The sequence below is a fragment of the Xenopus laevis genome, chromosome 3L (genome assembly GCF_017654675.1).
Source record: "Xenopus laevis strain J_2021 chromosome 3L, Xenopus_laevis_v10.1, whole genome shotgun sequence".
Lineage (NCBI taxonomy): Eukaryota > Metazoa > Chordata > Amphibia > Anura > Pipidae > Xenopus > Xenopus laevis.
In genome coordinates, this window is record NC_054375.1 from 85,088,968 (window position 1) to 85,112,538 (window position 23,571).

Sequence of the window (23,571 nt, forward strand, 5' to 3'; positions counted from 1 at the left end):
TTATAAACTGAACTTATTGCACCAGCATTAAGTTTTAGCTTCTCAAATAGCAGCAATGATCCAGGACTTCAAACTTGGGGGGTGACCATCTTGGAAAGTGGCTGAGACAGTCACATGCTCAGTGTGCTCTGAGCAGTTGTTGATAAACTAAGCTCAGCGGTTGTCACAAATTATCAAGCAGAAAATGAGGTTGGCCTGTAATATAAGCTGATGCTACAAGGCTGATTATTACATTCTAGTTGCTAGAATGCTAGTTGCACTGGTTTCTGAGCTACCATGTAGTTATTATCTCTATCAATTATTAATCAGCCTTATATTGTGACATTTATATTTTATGTGTACTGTATATTTTGACTCAGTCCCTAAACTCAATAACTGACATCAGTACAGAAAATGTGCAGTGAATCAGCAAAAAAGAAGATGGAAAGCTACTGGGGCATCTTCAGAGACACAGATCTTTCCTACTAAAGGTTGTGGTTGCCTTGGGCTACTACTGAAGCTCAAAACATAATGTACAGCATTTCTAGACTACTTCTTTAGTTAAGATTTAGTTCTTCTTTAAGTATTACAAGATGGCAATTGGACCAGTGTCTGTAACCAGTTAAAATTTTGGAAAACGTTTTGGAAAACGTTAAAATAAAATTAATGCTGGCAATATTAAGGTTTTCCGGCACTCTGCTTTGCAGCTTTCATTGTATTTTACCTGACGAAGGGGCCTTGGTGCTTCAAAAGCTTGTAATGTAGTTTTATTGTTAGCCAATACAGGTATCACTTCTATAATGCTTTTGTATATGTTTGTTTTTTATTTGTTATTATAGGGAATAAGGAAAGTGTAAATCCAACACCATGACAACAAAATTAAGGGGGCTACTTGCTTGCATTTTGGTTATATATGTAATGCTTTTTGCTAGACAAAGTCATGAAGGAAGCAACCATATTAAATTCTTGAATTGTGTTTTCCTCTTTCTCTCACTAGATGACGTTTATAAAGTAGTGTATTGGCAGTGCAACCCAGATCTTACTCACTGAACAGTGATTCAGTATCACATTTTCCCTTTCCTGAATCCATCTACCATCAACAAGATTATATATTGATAAATCATTGTTAATGTAATCAGCATTTGCAAATCCTACACCTAACCAGTGTAAACCAGATAACTCACTGACTACAGGGCTGCGATCCCAATTTCTGGCTACCCTCACTAACAGATACACATTTTCAGTATATACAGTGTATAGGCATGGAATGAAATACTCTAAAAATGAATATGGATAGCATATTTAATAGTCTGAACGTACTGCACCAGCCTAAAGGTACCTCTATGACAGTAATGATTCACCCCTACAGAGGGGGCACTATTTCAGATTCTCTTAGGAGTGTCAGTCATGTTCAGTGTACTTAGGGCAGCTGCTGAGAAGCTAAGCTTAGGAGTCTTCACAAATCATAAAGCAGACAATAAGGTTTGTCTGTCATAAAAGCTGATACTACAGGGCTGATTATTATGTTTTGAAACAAATTACACTGGTTTCTGAGCTAAAATATAATATGAATCTGAAGTTATAATATTAAGACTTGTTTCATGAATTTTATATTCTATAACTACAGTATACAGTAAGTTGGTCCCTAAGCTCAATTAACGGACAGCAGCACAGAGCATGTGTAGTAAATCAGCTATAAAAAGATAGGGAGCTTCTAGGTGTATCAGCGGAAGCACAGAGCTTCACTGCTAAAGGGCTGTGGTTGCCTAGGGCTGGTAAAGAAGACCAGAACATAATGTACAACATTTCTAGCCTACTTCATAGTTACACTTTACTTGTCCTTTAACATAAAGTGAGCTGGGTGCTGGAGAAAAATTAAAAATGTGTTAATCTTCAGAACAGTAACAAAAATTTTGTTAATCCAAAATACTGTAGGTTTTCATACTGCTAGTATAATTTAGGCGTAGTGGGCAACATACAGTATATTCTTTTCCACTCAGCTACATCAGCTCGGCCAATTGTTAACCATGTATTATTTATTTGGAATCATTCATGTTGAATAATGGTGTACATTCAAGCAATGTTTTCACAGAGAATGCTACAAACTATGAACATTTCTGTTGGTCCTATATATCCAGTAGAGAGAACAAGTAGGACAAACAAAATTAAAGAAAAAAAGAGAGGACATATAAATATAAAAATGCAAAATTGCCAAAGGGCTTTGTTCAGCCTGAAACAATGTATCAACAGCAGTAAGTATTTTGCATCATAGCTTTGCCCTCTACTGCACTATATGTTGGGGGAGCAAGGACATGTGTGTCCTTGTAAATCATCTACAATAATACTTCTTCTGTGCATTTAACATACTGGAACATGCTGTATACAAATGGTCATAATTACAAATAATATGTAATTGATGTCATTTGTTAGATTGCAGGTGGAGAGCTGGCTAATCTGAGAAATCAGTTGGGCAGTCAGTGCTCCATCAGTACCTAACATACTGTAAAACAACTGTTGAAAAGACCTTTTTATGAACTATCAAGATTTTAGAGGTTTACCTTTCTTCTACTCCTAACTTGTTCTCAGGGGCCCTTCATTCCCATTCCTTACAGTTGTGGGTTAAAGATCACAGAATGTATCACATTAAATTCCTAAGCCAAGGAGTTTGACAAGTTCAAGTACATGATGTCCATCAGATCAATAAAGGCCTCGCTGCAACATGAGGTTCAGGTAACCACAGGCACACAATCTAAGCATGTGCCATTTTATTTACATTACCAAATTCATTAGGGCTATGACATAGCACAACTCATTACTAAAACACCATGCTTTAAGTACATTTAACAGTTAATCTCAGATGAGAATCTTTTTAGCCCAGCATGTTTCAGCCATTTGAGTAAATGCAATAAAGGGTACTTTCCAGCCAATTGAAATACACCAAGCTGGAAAGCTTCACAGCTGACATTAGCCTATACCTGCATTAAAACATTTTAATTTTTTGCTTTAGCTTCAGTTTAATTGGTGGTAGATAAGTAATTATTTATAGATCGTTTCACACTGAAATGATTATATATATATATATATTCCTCTAGAATAAAAATTTGCTTCTGCAAAAAAATGTTGCTGCATGATCTACAAATGTATATAAAGTATGTTACATTGTTTGTTACTGGTCATTTGAAATCATTTAGTTATAATGTTTCTTTCTCATGTCTACTTTTTTTATGACCTCTTCTTTACTTCTCTGGTGCTCTCTGTCTGGCTTCTCTTTGGTTTTCTTTTTCCATTGTGTCTGTGTTCCTGTCTCTTTTGAAGTAACATTCTGCCTTATCTTTCATGTTTGGTTACCATTTAAAGAGATTTACTGTGTAAACTTGTAAATTTAAAAAAATAACTGTCCATGCCCAAGCAGAATCCATACCCTATCTACTAGAAGTAAGACAAACACTAAGCATCCTTGCATTCTATAAACATAGCTTGCAAACAGAAGTTGCACAGTAAGTGAAAAATGTGTCAATATCTGAATTATAGCAAGTTTTTTTATGCGTTTTCTCCTAAAAATGTCAAACCCTCAGTTTAAACACTGGGAAACACTCAATGACAAACAAGTTGTGGAAAAAAATATGCTAATTCTTTCAACATTCTATAGTGCTACTACAATAAGGGTACTATAATAAGGTGTTGACTTCAGTTTTATTAGCAATGAACATCACAGACTCACCACTAAAGATCACCACTAAAGGGATGCAATTTTTACCAAATGTCCAGAAAACCATACTTTATACCTATGCCTCAGTTCAAATCACCATAAATGTAGCTTGTAAAGTAGAGGCTTCAGGCTCAGAGCTAATGGGTTCTCAAGTAGGGACATACGTTTCAGTGTCTACTCAGATATTCATTATACATTTTGAGTAATTCAATATGTCTCACATGTACAGTAAGGGGCACATTTACTTAGCTCGAGTGAAGGATTAGAATGAAAAATACTTTGAATTTCGACTACTTCGACCTTAGACTACGACTTTGAATCGAACGATTCAAACTAAAAATCGTTAGACTATTCCACCATTCGATAGTCGAAGTACTGTCTCTTTAAAAAAAACTTTGACCACCTACTTGCCACCTAAAACCTACCGAGCACCAATGTTAGCCTATGGGGACTTTCCCCATAGGCTTTCTAAGTAATTTCTGATCGAAGGAAAAACGTTCGATCGATGGATTAAAATCCTTCGATTCGAAGGATTTAATCGTTCAATCGAACTATTTTTCCTTTGATCGTTCGATCGAACTAATTGCGGTAAATCCATCGACTTCGATATTCGAAGACGAAGGATTTAACTTCGATGGTCGAATATCGAGGGTTAATTAATCCTCGATATTCGACCCACAGTAAATGTGCCCCTAAGTGTGACTGATCCAAAATGAATACCTTTATGAGCCAAGCAAAATTTGTTTCTTTTGACACCAGCAAAACACCAGTGCAGCACCTCAAAAAATACAAACACAAAATAAAGGTAAATATATCATTCCTAATGACCTACGATCATACCATGCTGGTCATAAAAAGAACAGATACAGGAAACCCCAGGAAAAAATAAGCTATTATAAAATATTTAAATAAAAAATTTAACCTTTTACCTTTTTAATCAGATATAAAGTGAAGACATCATAAAAGGTGGCATGCCACACATACATCAAACAGATTATTATTATAAATGTATAAATGATGATAAGGTAAAATATAGGTGTAATCGTTAGAGATTAACCTGATTTCCCAGGTAAAGATTTTCTCATTCAGACAAAGTTAACTATGAATCTAGCATTAAATACTTTACAGGTGTAAAGAAATTCCTTTCACACTTTACAGGGTAAAATAATGTTAACGTATAAACAGAGGGGGGTGCTGTGAGAGTATAATTAGCATAAATCATTATACTAAATTCTGCTAATTGTGCTAGTCTATTAAAACACATGCAAACACAAGCCCACATTGACAGGATGCCATGAGATAAATAATTAATGTCTGGTTTGGGTTTCTTATTCAAAGAGTATAATACATCATCAAAACAATTGTTAGTGGGTTGCTTCAAAAGCATTTTAAATGCGGTACTTAATGGCTATTTTCAATAAAAAATATAATAATAGCAGTAAAGTATGTTAACTAATGGTAAATTACCCTTGACACATGCTAGGTCCTACATCTCCTGAGATTCTCACCCCTTCTAGCTTCTTGCAGATGCACAGATAGTTTCATGTGCATAAGAATGTGGAACAAATCCAGGGCCAAGTCACAGGAAATATAAGAGATTGAACCCCCAAAGAGCAGGGGCTCTCAATTCTCTCCCCTTGATCCAAAGACAGTTCATGAGTTCAGGATTTCCAATCAACAATACAAGTGGATCAAAAAGAGAGCATAAATAAGTATGACAGATCATTTTGTACACTACACATCCTCCTGTGCATCTGAAGGTATATCAACAATTTCACAGCAGGACAATAGTGAAGACAGATTTAAGGTACACATCCTCTGCTTTCATGATATAGAATTCCAACACAGTGGTTTACAAAATATTTATAAACTGCAACACCAAACTGAAGTGCAGGGAATTTATATAGGCAAAAATACAACTGTTTCAATATCTGTTTCCTAATCCCCATTATCAAACAGGGATTGCTCAGCACCAGCCACAGGCATAGTATTTCCTCTTGTCAAGAACAAGAAGAGACTGTAGACAGGTAAGAGAGCTTTGACTGCAATTGGATGATTGCTCCATAATGCTCATACTGAAGTAGCCGGGACCAGTACAGTTTTCTGCTAACAGAAGCACCATTCTGAGATATTAGGTAAGACATTACAATTACTGGGGTGTACTTAACATTCGGCATCCCCCACCCCCCCAGTGATTTTAAACTTTCTTTCTCCCTTAAGCACCACGACACTCAAAACACCTCATTTACCACCGGCCTAAAACATATACTTTAAAATGTCTATAATTACTCACATTTCCCATAAGGTCAGGAATTTCCTTTGCTTGTAATAGAAAGCAATTTTAAACAAATTCGGATGTATCTACAAAAAATCTTTTTTGATCAGATTCTCCATAGGACTTGGAAATGATTTTGTCCATTCTGGCAACACTTTCTAGCATGGAGAAATCACGGCAGTGTAAACGCCACAAACCACCATTGGTCAAGGATTGTTTAATGAAAATAATTCAAAGAGTAAATATGTTCAAGTTCTTTAACTATAATACAATTGCCTGTCTATTCTTTGGCAGATTTGCTAAAAATGTTGCCACCTAGCACAAAACAAATATTCTTAGGTTACATATCAACATTATATCTTTATACAAATGTCCATTGTTATTTTATGAAACACCACATAGCACTGATACGCCAAGCATTCCAAAATAAATATTTTTTATAACACAGCAAGGAATGTAGCATATCCTTAGTTTTTACTGTCTATCTAGCTAGCCTTTTGTTCTGAATCTAAGACTGTTCTTGCTTCGCAGACAAAATGGCGTAATTAATCAAGCACCTCAAATAATAATCAATGCCATTATTTTCTCCTCATGTTATAGTAGGCAATGCTACTAAATGTAAATGTATTCTCCAAAGGGAGTTCGGAAGGCTAAAATGCGCACAAATTACACGAACTGTAGCTTAGAGACCTTTAAGCAATAACTGGATGATCAGATAAAAGTTTGTATTAAAATATAAATCATAAATAGGCCTTGACAGGCATAACATATGTCTGTAGATTTTAATCAGTAAATATTGACATCAAATTACATTAGTATAAGGTACAGTCTTAGCTACGCAGTAATGTTCTTATGACTTAATAAGTACAGGGCAAAAACAAAAGAAGTTTGGGTCCTCCAACTAAGGGGTAAAACAAAAGAAAACAAAAAAACAGGGATGTAAATTATGCAGTCTTCTAGCTGTAATTTATGTACAACTCCCAACATCCAATGCTTGGAGTCCATCACAACAGCTCGGTGGAAGATCGAACATCAATGATGTATATATAATATCTAATAACTGTTGCAAATTTTGATATGTACTTTTATCTTTGTTTCTCCCGATGGGGCCTCTCTAATGCTGTGGGCCCACAGTAGATGCACTTTCTGGCTATCCATAGGACGATTATACCTGTACATTCAATCTATATCTGTAATGCACACCACTGGCTCCTGGTCCCACCTGCATATGCATGCCCACTGCAAGTCTTAATGTCACAGTGTGACATTGGTGCTTATTTTTATGCTGGTGTCATTGTGTGCCACTCAGTCCACAATCATGAATTCTGCCTTACCCCTGTCTGTATTTCTCTACCTATCCAATCTCCGTAGTGTGCAGTTTCTATGTTACTTCATAAAAGTTACATCATATTTCATAAGAAACTTTAACAACTGATATATAACAGTGGGCATAATTATGCTAGTAACATGTTCCCTGCTCTTATACACAAGGGTAAAAACCATAAAACTCACATTCTGGCAGTTACACCGAGTACGTATGCGTTTCTGGAAAGAACATTTGCTGGCACAAGCATTTTTATCAGTGAGTTATAAGAGGCATTGTTAAGAATTAATTTTTTAGCCATTTCATATACACAACTTCCAAGCATTATTGGCTATATCTATAAAGTAGGAGGCTATATATATGTGCAATGCTATGGAAATACCTGCAAAATTATCATTGGTTATATATTTGCTCACAAATTTGTATTTTGGTAGGCTTTTGTCAGCTTGACATAGAAGTTCAAATGAATATTCCTTAGGTGGGGCAAAAAACCTTGCCTTCCTTATGGATTAAGTGGGATAAAACTCAAAACTAATCTTTTGGCTAATGACAGAAATTGTAGTTCTAAGCAATTTTCTGCTAAACAGTAAAACAGTAAAATACTGACATATTGTCATTAACATATATTGTTTGAAATTATATTGGTAGTTTTGGTACCTGCACTGTAGGCACATAATTGTCAGATGAGACACTGCAAGGGCCATCAATAAAATGTTTTTCAATCAAGCCTTCCAGTTTTCTTAAAAGAAGCTAAACGTATAATCATGGCCTAACCAAGCCTAGGTGGAAGCTATTCCTGTCAATGCCTCAAAAATAAGTTATTGGAAAAAAGAAGATTACTGCCAAAAAAGGGCATAAAAAGAACATATTTACAATACCCTAGCTCTAGTTTTGTCAGTTCTGAGTTCTGTACATTTTTTTAGCATAACATTATATAACATTTTAGAGTGCCACTTATATGAATTTGTGAACCACTCCAATATTTCAGAACAATGTACATTGACTTAACAATAACTCAGAAATATTTAAGAAAACACTGCTATGCCAACTTTTGACTGGTCATAAACATTGGTACATACTTGACATTCAATATCACTCTAAATCATGTCGTGTGATGACAGATGGAGTTGGCAGTTCATTTATAAATATTTTTTTCCTTAGTGAATTTAATTAGCTGAAATTAAAATGTATATATCCATATATGACACTTTAAAGTTGCATCCAAAATGTTGTAGAACATCACCCTAAATAACAAGAATTGTAATATAAGCAGGGTTTGTTGACAAATACATTTGAACTGCTATCCATAACATAATTTAGGTGTAATCAAAACAAACAAAACTAAACTTTCTCTGTATTGGGTTATTGCAGTTATGAGACATGTTATCCAGAATGCTAGGGACCTTGGGTTTTCCGGATAATGGATCTTTCTGTAATTTGGATCTTCATACCTTAAGTCTACTTGAAAATCATGTAAACATTAAATAAGCCCAATAGGCTGGTTTTGTCAATAAGGATTAGTTATATGTTAAGTTCAAGGTACTGTTTTATTAGTAAAGAGAAAAAGGAATTAATTTTTAAAAATTTGGATAAAATGGAGTCTATGGGATATGGCCTTTCCATAATAAAGAGGTTTCTGGATAATGGGTTTCCTGATAGATTCAATACCTGTATAATGAATGCTAAGTGTTTGTACCCAGTTCACTGAACTCTGTTGGAGGAAATCTCTTACCACTGAATGTCAGAAAAACTCTTGCTTGTGGCATTCCTGTAACACAGGCTGAACATAATACCAGGCCAATCAGCACTTCGATGGTTGTAACTGCCATTTTGGTGAAATGTTTTTATTTATCCAGATGACGAAACCTGTTGGAAAAACAATAATTTTGGTATCAATTATAAAACACCAGGTTTCCTGTAGGGCACTGTATATTAGTTATATGGTGCACATGACAACTCCACCTGCTGCTGGAATGAGTATCTAGAGCAATGGTTAGGCAACAAGCCAAGACTTGAAATGTTCATGCTAAGTAAATGATTAACTCACTCTCTTGTGGCTGCCTTCCACTATAAATCAAAAGGAGGATAAGAGCACAGACAGAGAGTCTTTCAGTATTTTTCATTTCATAAGCACGAAATGGCAAGCACCAGGGCATTGGAAATTACCGGCATTACCTCTACTATTTTGTACAGAATAACAGTGAATAATAAACAGGCACAGCTCACAGACAATCTTGTTTATGATTCCATCTCAGAGAGCAAAGGCACCTCTTTGAGCAGAAGCCTCTCCTCAAAATTGTCTCAGCTGTGATAACATCTTGCCGATTTCTCTTCAAACAGAATATAAGCCTAGTTCTCATCAATATGCTGCAGCTAGCTAAACAAACTGAAGATCAATTCAGAGCAAACATGATTTAGAGGCTGTAAGATTAACATTCACCTGGTGTACCATCACATTCTATGCAAAGGAAAGAAAAACTAACACAAGACATTCCATCCCTTTTACCCATAAACTACTGGGAAAACTAAGGGTAAACTATACAGTGGCAACTGTTTTTATTGAAGACATTACTGTATTCGCTACAACGAATAAATTGTATTTCCCATCATTTAATGCATTAAAGGGGACCCGTCACCCAAAAAAAATTATTCAAAAACCTATTTTATCACATTAGTCAAGCAAAATCAACTTTAATTACACTATTTAAATTATTTGAATCTTGTTTCTTTCAGTCTGCTAATTCATAATTATAGCAAGCAGGCAGGAGCCATTTTGTGGACACTGTTATTAAGACAAGCCTTGAATCATCTCAGAATCTTGTTTGTGCACCAGAATGGGAGACCTGATGTCCAACCCCATGCCCTGGCTACACACTTAAATGGTAAAGAGAACGGGGGAATGTGGGGAGAGCAGTGACATCTAGGGTGCCCCGCCTCTATGCCCAGGGCATAGAGAAGGGGCAGACAATATTTGATTGACAGCTGAGATTTTTAAATGAGTTTACAACAGCTATGAATGCTTTAATAAAAAATAGAAATTGGATTTCATGTTTAATTTGAAAAGGACTTTTATTATACAGATTTTTTTGTGTCTGAGTGACAGGTCCACTTTAAAGCCTGTACACCTTACATCAGTGACACTATAACAGCAACGGTAAAAGTCCCCAAACCCTGCTAGAAGTTGTATTAATGTATGCTTTAGTGATGTGTGTGAGTCAGGAAGAACTCAACCCAACCTGTCCCTAATCCGTAAAATCCTAACTTGCAAAGCATTGCCATTGTAGGATCTGCACCCAACCCATACCTCTAGCTTCCCTTTCCATAAGCCTCTTCTGTGTGCATCTTTGGCTGCAAGACATGGAATCTTTGGGAACCAAGGAATGCAGTTGCCTAGTCTGACCTTCACTCAACCAAAAATGCAATGGTACTCCAAATTTCAACCTGGGTTTCGGGTCAACTTACACATTACTAGCATGAATGTATATTTATTCATAGCACTACTTGTAAAAACAGCCCTTTAGTTGAAAGTTTAATTTTTACAACTGCTGGTGGGCCATCTCCACTAAATAGGTGAGGAAGTTCAAGCATATAACTTCAATCCAGCTCTCTGGTTAGCACTGCTGGCTTGCAGTGCTGGGGGTCCTAAGTTCAGTTCTGACCTGGGAATGATCTGCGTGGGTTTCCTCCTGGGTTCTCTTATTTCTTTCCACACTTACAAAACATACAAGCAGGTTAAATGACTCCTAATATAACTGACCCTTGTCTGAAATGGGAACCTTAGCCTGTAATGGGGTAGGGAATGATAATCTTGGCAAAGCGCTGCCCATAAATATGGTGTATGGAATGATAATCTTATATAAACTCACACATAATGCATCACCCCACACATAGATGTTTTCACAATTAAGACAGTCCACTACTTATATACTTATAGTCTGTTGGGGGGGGGTTTATTGAGTTCTAGCCAGGGGCGTAACTACAGAGGAAGCAGACCCTGCGGCTGCAGGGGGGCCCAGGAGGTACAGGGGGCCCCATGAGGCTCTCATTGATGAGCAATTTCAACATATATTGTTAAAACAGGACAAACACTGGATATGTTGGGGCCCTAGAATTAATTTGCTGTGGGGCCCAGCAACATCTAGTTACGCCACTGGTTCTAGCCAAATCTAATGAGTTGATTCATAGTATGGAATTAGCCTCTGACATTCAGACAATAAACTGCACTATAACACTACTTTTTTCCTTGGCATGCAGCATCCAAGTGTAGTGTATAGATAGTAGGATTTCAATCTGATAAAGAAGTGGGCTGTGCATGAAGCTTTCTATAATAATTATAATAAATGTATCACTTTGGATGGCAGAAGGGATCAGTATAGTCTGACAGCTTTTCCCTGCCCAGAACACCATCTGGTGTGCTATAATATATTCCCCAATTCTACACATATCTAAAGTGGCCAATCTGCACTATAACCACGTGCTGGATATTGTCTTAAACCTCCTCTTCTGCACTTTTTCCTGCCACTAAAGGAGTGGATTAAAACTATAATGACTGTGTTTAGTGTTAGGGCGCAGGATGAGTGCTTTGAGCTCCCTAGAGGAAACCTTCGCCCCTGGACACAAGAGCCGCGGCTCTGTGCGATTTTGTAGCTGTGTGGGTGCAGCGCGATGCAGGTGTCAGCAGAGCCCAGACAGACACAAAACAGCTGCATTGCTGGAGGTGCTGGAAGCGCTGGCTATTTCTTTAAGACTCCGAATAGGCAAAGTGCCCTTGGAAATGTCAGCGTTGCACAATGCACGTTGTTAAATAAATAGCTTACCCAAGTTTGGAAGGAAGGAATCACGAGAGCTCAGCCATTAAAACCTGCCGCTTCACGTCCAAGATTATATGCTTCCAGCAGAGCCTTCTAATCCCAAACTCTTTTCTTATTAGCCCATGTGCCGCCTGTTAGGGGACTTTGGGAAATAATCCTTTCTTACAAACTCCTATTGCGTCTGTCAGCTCTTCTCTCTCTCTTTCCCGAACCCGCGCCGACTCCTCAGCTTGGGAGTGAATGGAAAGTAGGCGAGTGTGTGACAGGGGAGAAAGAGACGTCGGTTTCCAGTTACACACGCGGCTCTGGCCCTGCCGCTCCGCCTGAAACCAAAAGCCTCCTCTCACACACACACACAGACACACACAGACTGAGCCAAGAACAGAGCAGCAGCCTCAGCAAACAAGCCTCAAGCTCCTACATAATGTATCAGCCACACCCAGCCAGCCGCCAGCAGTGCCCTGACACACACTCAGCAACAAGGGCAATACTTCCAAGTACAGTAGCTGCAGCTCACCCACAGAAAAAACACTTCTCTTGCAATGGAATGTACTCATAAAAGCGCTCTCTATGTTGTCTGGAACACTCCACTCCTCAAAATATTGATTTGGGGGCAAATAAATGTCAGGCGGCTTAGAGGGATTGAGGGAGAAATGTCAACCCTGTAATTATTCTATCAATGTACAAAGATTTATAACATTGACTTTCATTTTGAATTTATGCAGCCATTTACTCCCACTTATTCAATTAAAGTTGCAACTTCAGCTATGGTAGTGCCACTACAAGTACGTCACGCCTCAATTGTGGCCTTTAAATATTATTTCTTTAAAGAAAACTATACCTTCAGAACAATATTGACATGTATGTAACGCTTTTCTGGCCTAATCTGCCAATTAGGAGTTAAGGGTGACCAGCTAGATAGTGAGCATGGGTTACAATGCGAATCTTCACCCAGGGCAGAGCCTTCGCCAAATGGAAGCTTCCCCTTTAAACTATAGTTGAACTACAACTCACAGGCATATAAGTGCAAATAGAAGAATGGACGCCAGGAGGTTCTTAAAAAGGTTAAACAGGAGCAGATTTATTATGCCAAAGGCAAATGACCACAGGTTTACTTACAACAGTTCTGAGGACACAGCAGATGGAATCACTTTGGACAGTAGAGGTTCACAGTCAAACAGATGCGACTCCCAAAGGATATTGCAGATAGGTGTACATCAAATCCCAGTTCAACCGACGTTGCACAGTGAGGGGATCGGGATCAATCAGGTAGGGGTCAGGTAGTCCTTTGCTCACCTACTGCCCTAACAACTGAGTTCCCTGCTCTAAAGGCAAACAGGCCTTGTGGGAAGCTACTCCCTACTACAATCCTCGTTGGAGCGACAGCTGCTCTTTCTGCTACACCTCTCTGTCTTTCTCTCCTAGAGAGAACTATAACAGTATCTTACTATTTTAGCTGGTCCTCGTTCACGGGGTTTACCTGGTCCCCGACTTAGCACTAAAGGTGTCAGGTCCCTTTAGGGTAAAGGCTTTACTGGGGCCTATGGTGATCCCAGGCTCAATGGAGATTCACCTAGCAGCAGCACCAGGAGCCAAAGAGGAAGAGGACACTCCCTGCACACACTATATAGCAGTGAGGCAGGGGAGTGTCATTACACTCTTTGTCCAATAGGTGTGGGTGTTACACTTTACCAGTTACAAGGGCTTGGCCCAATAACAAGGGAAAAGAGAACTACATACAAACGGTAGGGGATTAACTCTATAGGGATAGAATATCCTATAGGTCCCTACATACACCCGGGGGAAAAATCCATTTCGTCCCGACAATGGTGAAATGATATAGACACAATAGTAACAAAGTGAATATAAAAGTGCAAACCAACAATACCATTGAACATCACTCTTCCGGTATCCTCTCCTGAGGAATACCTGGTAACAATGGGTACTGTGGAGAAAAGAACAGTAAAGAGCAAAAGTGCAATACTGTATTGGATAAGTTTCAGTGCAAATAACTTCAGTTGCATAACTTTATTACATTCATGAGGTCCTTATAGGAACACTCAGGCACTTAACTTACGATACTTGAACCATCCATAGCGTATCAGGAGGTCCAGGCACAGGCTTGGCTGAAAAGAAAAATTAGCATAGATTTCTTTTCACACATGAACACTCATTTTTATTGCAGTTGAGTTACATGACCCCACCATACCCAAAAGCTTTATTCCATATCACACCCCCCCCCTACCCAAGTGTACAAAGTCACTGAGAGCCACTTGGGGAGTAGTAAGGTGAAGAATAAAGGTGCTACTCAGCGAGTAGTTAGAGGTAGAAGAGTTTTGGGTGGGGGCTCAGCAGTCTTTGTCTCATGAACCCAACTATTTACAAGTTCCAGACAATGTTCAGAAGTCCAGAAATGGAACAATGAGTGAACAAAACAATGAAGAAGGCCCAAAACTTGGGGCATCAATCTTGAAGAACAATGAAGAAGGCCCAAAACTTGGGGCAATCAAACGACGTCCTCAAGTGTAAACAAATCATCTCTAAGAGGAATTCTCACTCTTAGAGGCATACTGAAAAGTTACAACACACAGGGTCCAGCCGGATCCACTGTGGACAGCTTAAGAAATCATCCCATACTTTTCCAGGGTATGTTCATAGGATAGATAGTAAGAAGGGTGAGGCTTATCTACCTTCCCTCCATTAGGCAGAGTGGTTGACAAACTGAAGAAGCGGTCCTCTTGAAACTTCCCACAACTTTTAACATGGTGCTTTAAGATGGTACGCCCATACCACCATTCGCTGAGGGTGTCACAGAGGAAGACCATGTCACGCTGCCGCTTCTGTGGATCGCTTTGAAACAATCCCTTGGGTCCCACATCTGTTTTCTTTAAAAGTTCTCCATAAAGCCATTCTTCCAAATTCTTCTCTACTTCGTCATAAACCCACTCAGGTGCATAGGGCATTGGATATCCCCAACGGTCACGCACACGGGCATTGATGATGCGTTGCACCCGTGAAACTGTGCGTGCCTTCTTGGGGTCGGCCCTTCCCTGAGCGACCCAGAAACCTTGTGCCTCTGGAGAAAGCAAGGGTGTTGACAAGCAGGCAACAGGCTGCTGAGAACTGGAATGCTCTGATGGAACCACTGTGGATGAAGCCTCATCCTTTGGTGCAGTGGTTGGCTTTGGAGTAGCAGGCCTAGGCATGGCAGGCTTGGGTGTGGCCGGCCTAGGAGTGATAGGCCTAGGTACAATATCAGGGTTCCTGCGCATAGTACTCCCCCTCCCTCTGGGTGGAACACGTGTTTCCTCACTCTTTGTGGCTGCATCCCCACTAGCGCCTACTCCATGTGAAATAGACAAAGCTTTTATAGGAACGATCAGGCTTTGCTTGCTGGGTGGACACCCTGAGGAGAAGTGAAGAGGATATGCGGGAACAGGTGCAGGAGCAGAGTCTCCTGACACTGAAGACAATCCATCTGTGTCTGTAGCGATGGATTTTGTCTTTATGCCCTTTTTAGGATCAGCATAAAGTACATAGGGACCTAACCAGCACTCGTGAAAACAATGGGGGCACGATGAGTGGAAATTACAGGTCTCTGTGGATAGTTCACGGGTACAGTGCCCGCAATAGGGAACAACTATCCGGTTATAGTGGACATTTAGTTTTTCTCCATATGTCCCGGCCCAAATATATCTAAGGCCAAAGTCTACATCTTCTATGTCCTCATCCGAGAACAGCGGAGCCCCAGATAGGTTCTCCTCCGCATCCGCCCAACCCTCCCAGGAATGGTCAGCCATAATAACTGAAAAGGGTTTTACCGGAATGAAGAATGTAGAATAGTCCTCCACTATGCCCGCAGCCGCAGGGCAGTCAGTAGTGAAGTCCGGAAGGTCTGCACGTGGATGGGCCACAGCCGTGGTCCGTGATGGTGCAGCACCTTGAACCAGGAGCGGTGTAGAAATCCTCCGGTTCGCTGAAATGAGAAGCGGTAAGGTAGCTGGTACCGCTGAGATGTAGAGGAGTTGTAGGGCATAAGCCTGTAGCAGCCGCTAAGGTTTGATCCCAATGTAGAAGGGAGCTGTAGCACACGCATCCGTCTTCTAGGAAACTCCTGTACAAAATGGCGGCGGGACGTGACGTCAGGGACCGCCTTACTCCCAAAGCGCGCCAACAATTACTGCGCGGGAAAAAGATTGGCGCCAGCTAAATCTCGCGCTAGCGAGACTTGAGCTATGGCGCAGGCTCGTGTATCGGGAATAGAACCTCCAAGCCCGAACCCACGGCCCTGAGATACCAGGGGAAAAACACCTAGCAAATTTAGTAGAAAAAGACGTGCAGGCAGCCTTTTGCCAATCAGGTCCGCCGCCTGTCACGAAAATTTAAAGCGACAGTGCACAAAAACACTAAATCACAAAAATACAAAAATAGCCTGGATTTAGGGGCGGGGCCCCACGTTGGGCGCCAAAATGTAACGCTTTTCTGGCCTAATCTGCCAATTAGGAGTTAAGGGTGACCAGCTAGATAGTGAGCATGGGTTACAATGCGAATCATTCACCCAGGGCAGAGCCTTCGCCAAATGGAAGCTTCCCCTTTAAACTATAGTTGAACTACAACTCACAGGCATATAAGTGCAAATAGAAGAATGGACGCCAGGAGGTTCTTAAAAAGGTTAAACAGGAGCAGATTTATTATGCCAAAGGCAAATGACCACAGGTTTACTTACAACAGTTCTGAGGACACAGCAGATGGAATCACTTTGGACAGTAGAGGTTCACAGTCAAACAGATGCGACTCCCAAAGGATATTGCAGATAGGTGTACATCAAATCCCAGTTCAACCGACGTTGCACAGTGAGGGGATCGGGATCAATCAGGTAGGGGTCAGGTAGTCCTTTGCTCACCTACTGCCCTAACAACTGAGTTCCCTGCTCTAAAGGCAAACAGGCCTTGTGGGAAGCTACTCCCTACTACAATCCTCGTTGGAGCGACAGCTGCTCTTTCTGCTACACCTCTCTGTCTTTCTCTCCTAGAGAGAACTATAACAGTATCTTACTATTTTAGCTGGTCCTCGTTCACGGGGTTTACCTGGTCCCCGACTTAGCACTAAAGGTGTCAGGTCCCTTTAGGGTAAAGGCTTTACTGGGGCCTATGGTGATCCCAGGCTCAATGGAGATTCACCTAGCAGCAGCACCAGGAGCCAAAGAGGAAGAGGACACTCCCTGCACACACTATATAGCAGTGAGGCAGGGGAGTGTCATTACACTCTTTGTCCAATAGGTGTGGGTGTTACACTTTACCAGTTACAAGGGCTTGGCCCAATAACAAGGGAAAAGAGAACTACATACAAACGGTAGGGGATTAACTCTATAGGGATAGAATATCCTATAGGTCCCTACATGTACATAGCAGCAAATACTGACTATTTATATATTCTACCGTGAGCCACCATTTTGTAATGTTCTGTGTGATGCCAAACTGAACACAGGAAATAATGCAGGTTCTGATTATAACAAAAGATGTGTGGGTGTATTATTTGCTGATATGTATCCATGCCCATGGTTTGTGTGTGATCACTGTGCAAAAAGTGGACTTTAGTACTTCCAACAACTGTTTTTTAGGTGGTAGAAACAGGCATGGAATCTGTTATCCAGAATGCATGGCAACTGGAGGTATTACAGATAAGTGATCTTTCTGTAATTTGGATCACCATATCTTCAGTCCACTAGAAAATATTTAAATATTAGTTAAACCCAATAAGGTTGTTTTGCATCCAATACTGATTAATTATATCTTAGTTAGGGATTAAGAACAATGTACTGTTTTATTATTACAGAGGAAAAATAAATAAATCATCTTTAAAAATGTGGATTATTTAATTAAAATTGAGTTTATGGGAGATGGTCTACCTGGAATTTGGAGCTTTCTGTATAACAGATTGCATAACTGTATTGCATTTTTCAATGGCACATACTACAGGTATGGGACGTATTATCCAGAATGCTTGGGACCTGGGGTTTTCCGGATAATGGATCTTTTCTTAACTTGGATCTTCATATCTTAAAAATCATGTAAACATTAAATAAACCCTATAGGCTGGTTCTGCTTTCAATAAGGATCAATTATATCTTAGTTAGGATCAAGTACAAGGTACTGTTTTATTATAACAGAGAAAAAGGAAATCATTTTTAAAAAAATTTCATTATTTGAATAAAATGGAGTCCTATAGGAGACAGCCTTTCCATAATTCCGAGCTTTCTGGATAACGGGTTTCCGGCTAATGGATCCCATACCTGTAAATAGCTTTATATAAAATAAAATATAGAAAATATTTTTTCACCTATGGATGTTTATGTGATATATTTTATAGAGATCTGCAATGTACAGGGGTAAAATGTTAAATTCACAAAAAAGATAAAGTCATCCTATTTATTTACACAGAAATGGTTATTTGGTTATTCCTTGTATTCACAGGCCTGTGACTGCCAGAAGAAAAATATCACATTTGAGTGAGCTCAAAGCTCTATTCATTGTTCAAGTGGAAAGCGCTGAAATTCTTCAGTGTGCTAGGTGATTTATGCTGCATACACAGGACTCACCAAGGGATGCAATAAGTCAAGCTGAATTTGCTGTACAGGGTGCTAGTAGGAAGATGCCTTAAGGGACACATTAGATGCATTCCATGGAGGACCACCATTCCCTCTACCTTTATGGTGGGGTATGTATTTAACTGTATGAACTATGCAGGGTTTAAAGATAGATAGATAGATAGATAGATAGATAGATAGATAGATAGATAGATAGATAGATAGATAGATAGATAGATAGATAGATAGATAGATATTGCAGCTGCTTGTTGGTTAACAAATTATTCAACTTGAGCTTATAAATGGAATATAAAGTCTGCAAAAACAGGCTCAAAGTGGAAAAGTACAGGGTAGATTATAAAATGCAAACTTTCAGTTCAATTAGGCCTCTGCTTCATGCACAATATGCGTGCCTGAAGCAGGGTCTATGTTGTCCTGAAAGATCACATTTTATAATCTACTAAAATAGTCATTAAAAGGTATAATATAATCACTGCCTAACACAATATAACTCTCTGTCACAGTGTAGCATGAGCAATAGAATACACAGAGTCATGCTCACTATCATAAGAGTTCCCGACATATCCTAAAAGGTTTGAGGCAAGCATAGGGTAGTTTTTCTACTTGGAACATTAATTTCTATTTACACCACTTCTGCTTAAACATCTTATGTGTCAGACAATTAAGTTACCTATTAGTACATATTTCTAGAGATGACACTTCCAATAGGGATCTTTGCAAGTACTGTATGTATGACTAGATGGTGGTATAAAATATAAAGAGAGCAAACAAAATACTGGTATGGGATCTATGCTTTCTACTTGCGGTTATTCTAGATAAGGGGGGTTTCCTTAATAGTGATCACTGTACCTTAAGCCTGCTTAATGCATAGTCTCAGTTTCTTTATATTCTGCATCTTGCTCTGTAAAAATAAGTATAAAGACCATTGAAAATGGTTTTAGAATATTTACAGTGTACAACAGTGTACTTAACATCCCCTTTAAACATAGTTAGTAATGCAGTCTTGTATAAACAGTTTCCTGTTGCAGACCAAAAAACTAAAGTCTTTGTTACGCAGGACAAATTAATTAATTAATGTCTCTAGTAATCTCCTGGTAAGTGATCTTTTATGCAACAGTAGCAACTTGCAAATGGCCTGCAATTGTTCTGTGTTCTATGACTTCCTTCAAAGGTATGAGCGTTCAGGGTTTCCCCTGTAAGAAAAGTTTCACAGAATCAGCTCTCTCTCAGCACCTTGATTTAAACTAGGGAAATATTGGTGCCAAGTTCTTGTCCCTCTTTTTCAACAAGCCCTTTAATGTTTTTACCATCTATGATTCTTTGTAGCTCTAGAGTCAGTTAGGACTGATTCATAATAATGTCACTGTTGACTGTGGTCACAAAGAGACAGAAACAGGGCTTAGGACATTCCTTTTAGTCCATTTATATACAGCTCAAATATTAAGTAGAATAGAATGTGAAAATATCTAAACCAGCAATATCAAGCATTCATTATCAAATCACATTTACCATGGCTTTCATACCCAGTCTTTCTCCAACGAGATAATAATATCCCAGGACAAACTTCAAATGGCTTTCTTTTTGTTTTTCTGAGATGGTTATATTATATTTACATCTAGCACTCAATTTCGGAATTTCTCTGGTTATATTGTCTCATTCCTAGCAATCAGATTGGAATACTGGATTATAATACTTGAAGATAAGCCCAATAAAGCCAGATGAGGGCCAGAATAATACATACAGTATGTAATGAAAAAAACCAATAATAAATGTAGCTATAAGATTAATCATTCTGGTCCACAGCAATCAGATTGCATTTTATATTCCATCTTAGTGAGATGGTAAATAGATGAAAATAAATAGAAAAATCTTATATCAAAGAAAAATGTATTACTAAAGCTGGCCATAGATGTTGAGATTTTTAAAAGATCAGATCCTGATTGTGAGACCACGATCTTCTCAGAACAATCGTACGAATTTACCATCAACTAAAAAGACCAATTTGCCAGGAAAACAAAGGGGAGCTGCCTGCTTGGCCCTGCAAACATAGATAGATTGCACTGGGACCGACAAAAATGTACGATCGTTCGAATCCCACTAACCGCACGATAATTTCGAAGGATTGGTCGGGCTTCCCTTAAATCGCTAAGAAGCTCAGCCATTAAAACCTGCCGCTTCACGTCCAAGATTATATGCTTCCAGCAGAGCCTTCTAATCCCAAACTCTTTTCTTATTAGCCCATGTGCCGCCTGTTAGGGGACTTTGGGAAATAATCCTTTCTTACAAACTCCTATTGCGTCTGTCAGCTCTTCTCTCTCTCTTTCCCGAACCCGCGCCGACTCCTCAGCTTGGGAGTGAATGGAAAGTAGGCGAGTGTGTGACAGGGGAGAAAGAGACGTCGGTTTCCAGTTACACACGCGGCTCTGGCCCTGCCGCTCCGCCTGAAACCATACCCAGTCTTTCTCCAACGAGATAATAATATCCCAGGACAAACTTCAAATGGCTTTCTTTTTGTTTTTCTGAGATGGTTATATTATATTTACATCTAGCACTCAATTTCGAAATTTCTCTGGTTATATTGTCTCATTCCTAGCAATCAGATTGGAATACTGGATTATAATACTTGAAGATAAGCCCAATAAAGCCAGATGAGGGCCAGAATAATACATACAGTATGTAATGAAAAAAACCAATAATAAATGTAGCTATAAGATTAATCATTCTGGTCCACAGCAATCAGATTGCATTTTATATTCCATCTTAGTGAGATGGTAAATAGATGAAAATAAATAGAAAAATCTTATATCAAAGAAAAATGTATTACTAAAGCTGGCCATAGATGTTGAGATTTTTAAAAGATCAGATCCTGATTGTGAGACCACGATCTTCTCAGAACAATCGTACGAATTTACCATCAACTAAAAAGACCAATTTGCCAGGAAAACAAAGGGGAGCTGCCTGCTTGGCCCTGCAAACATAGATAGATTGCACTGGGACCGACAAAGATTTTTTGACCTGGCCGAACAATTTCCTGACAGATGTCGGCCGAAAAATCGTAAAATGTACGATCGTTCGAATCCCACTAACCGCACGATAATTTCGAAGGATTGGTCGGGCTTCCCTTAAATCGCTAAGAAGAATTGTCGCGTCTATGGGGAGCTTAAGATGCCTTGTCTTTTGTTTATCAGAAGATAACACCTAATCAAAACAGATACTGATTTACTACACTGATGAACAGAAAGAATTAAATTACTTAAAGCTATTTCTTATAGAAGTTAAAAAAATAGACCCCTTTGTGCAACTGCATTACTCACCTGGACAATCCAACCACTTATTTAAATTAGGTCCACTTAGAAGTTCAACATGCAAGAGTTTCTTGCACAATTTTAACTGTCTAGGGCTGATTTTTGAGGTTGAGCTGAAAAATGATTTCATTCTAAATGAAAAAAATGTTTTTTAAAGTTTTATTCATCAAATGTATTTACATATTCTTTGGACAAAAGAGCTCTGAGCTGCCAAGATCCATACAAACCAATGGGCCTATCAGCTCATGTTTGATGTAAATCTTTTACTTACTTATTTAGAAACTCAAGAGTTGTCAAGAATTCTCAAGTCAATTTACTGTTAAATATTTTAGGAACCTTGCAAAATTCTCCACAAATTTTCATGAGTGACTTCACACTAAAGAAAATTAGGCTAATGGCACATATTCTATTTTTAGTGTTGTACATGGGCTTTTGTCTGCTTGCCCATGTACTCCCATCTGCTTTTCTATATTGTTACTGATATATATGCACACCCACACATTAGTTATATATACAGTATATATATATATATATATATATATATATATATATATATATATATATATATATATATATATATATATATATATATAATGAAAAAGAGTTTGAACTGTCAAAATGGATAATACAATGGGCAGAATAATTAATCTGAAATAGTGATGGGCGTATTTATTCGCCAGGCGCGAATACGCAGTGAATTCCCGTGATTCGCTGTCGGCGAGTTAATTCACAAAAATTTGCCGGTTTGCGAAATTCGCCCATCACTAATCTATTTACTAACCCCTTGTGGACCTTTATCAAACCGGTATATATATATACAGTAGTAAAAGGACCCGCACTCCAAGTTTTATGTTTTCACATAAAACTTGGAGTGCGGGTCCTTTTACTACTGTGTACAAGAATACTTTGACCAACGCACCCACTTCGTTTGAAATCCGGTAAGAGTGCGCTCACTCAACAGACTGTATATATATATATATATATATATATATATATATATATATATATATATATATATATATATATATATATTATAAAAATAATGCAGAAGAATGGCAGAATTCTATAGAATTAGTATTACATAGATATATTTTGCTCATTGTTGCACTGTTTGACTCCCAACAATGGTCTCTGTGGGAGACTGTAACAATAACCAAAATAAATCATTGGAAGATTTATCCTGTGAGTACAATTTTTCAGCATTGTTTACATTGTTTTTCAGCTGCTGTTTCTCAGCTCAGGCACCCCGGTAAAAGAACTGACTATGGCGAGCACCTTACATATATACTGTATATCTCGCACCATATTATTTATATATTGTTTAGGTTCTACTGTGTTCACTCTCTCACTGTATTAGTACTCAGGGCAAATGAAAGGTCATTATTTAGGCGTAACCTTGCTTAGACACAGGTGGGACAATTATGGGATTAAACATTTTGATTGGCACCTGTTTTGATGCAGGAAGGTGCAACTGCAAATCAGGCTTTTGTTATATAATTAAATATAATTTCAGCTGTAAGTTTCCTTTATTTCTTTTTTTCTCCCATAAAAGCACAGCCTT

General features: G+C 38.7%; 1 protein-coding gene across 2 annotated transcripts in view; it reads right to left on the bottom strand.

Moving 5' to 3' along the window:
• sema3c.L (semaphorin 3C L homeolog) overlaps positions 1-21,148 on the bottom strand; it is an 87,468-nt gene extending 66,320 nt beyond the window's left edge. The window contains exons 1-3 of one of the 2 annotated variants that reach the window (XM_041586545.1): positions 20,874-21,148; positions 12,105-12,148; positions 9,020-9,153 (exon numbers count right to left, since the gene is read on the bottom strand). In XM_041586545.1, the coding sequence (XP_041442479.1) occupies positions 9,020-9,116 (97 nt within the window). In that variant the 5' untranslated portion in view covers positions 9,117-9,153; positions 12,105-12,148; positions 20,874-21,148. Of the gene's footprint in view, positions 1-9,019; positions 9,154-12,104; positions 12,547-20,873 lie in introns of those variants that run through there. The other variant, XM_018252700.2, reaches the window with a different exon arrangement.
• Between the last annotated feature and the right edge of the window lie 2,423 nt (positions 21,149-23,571).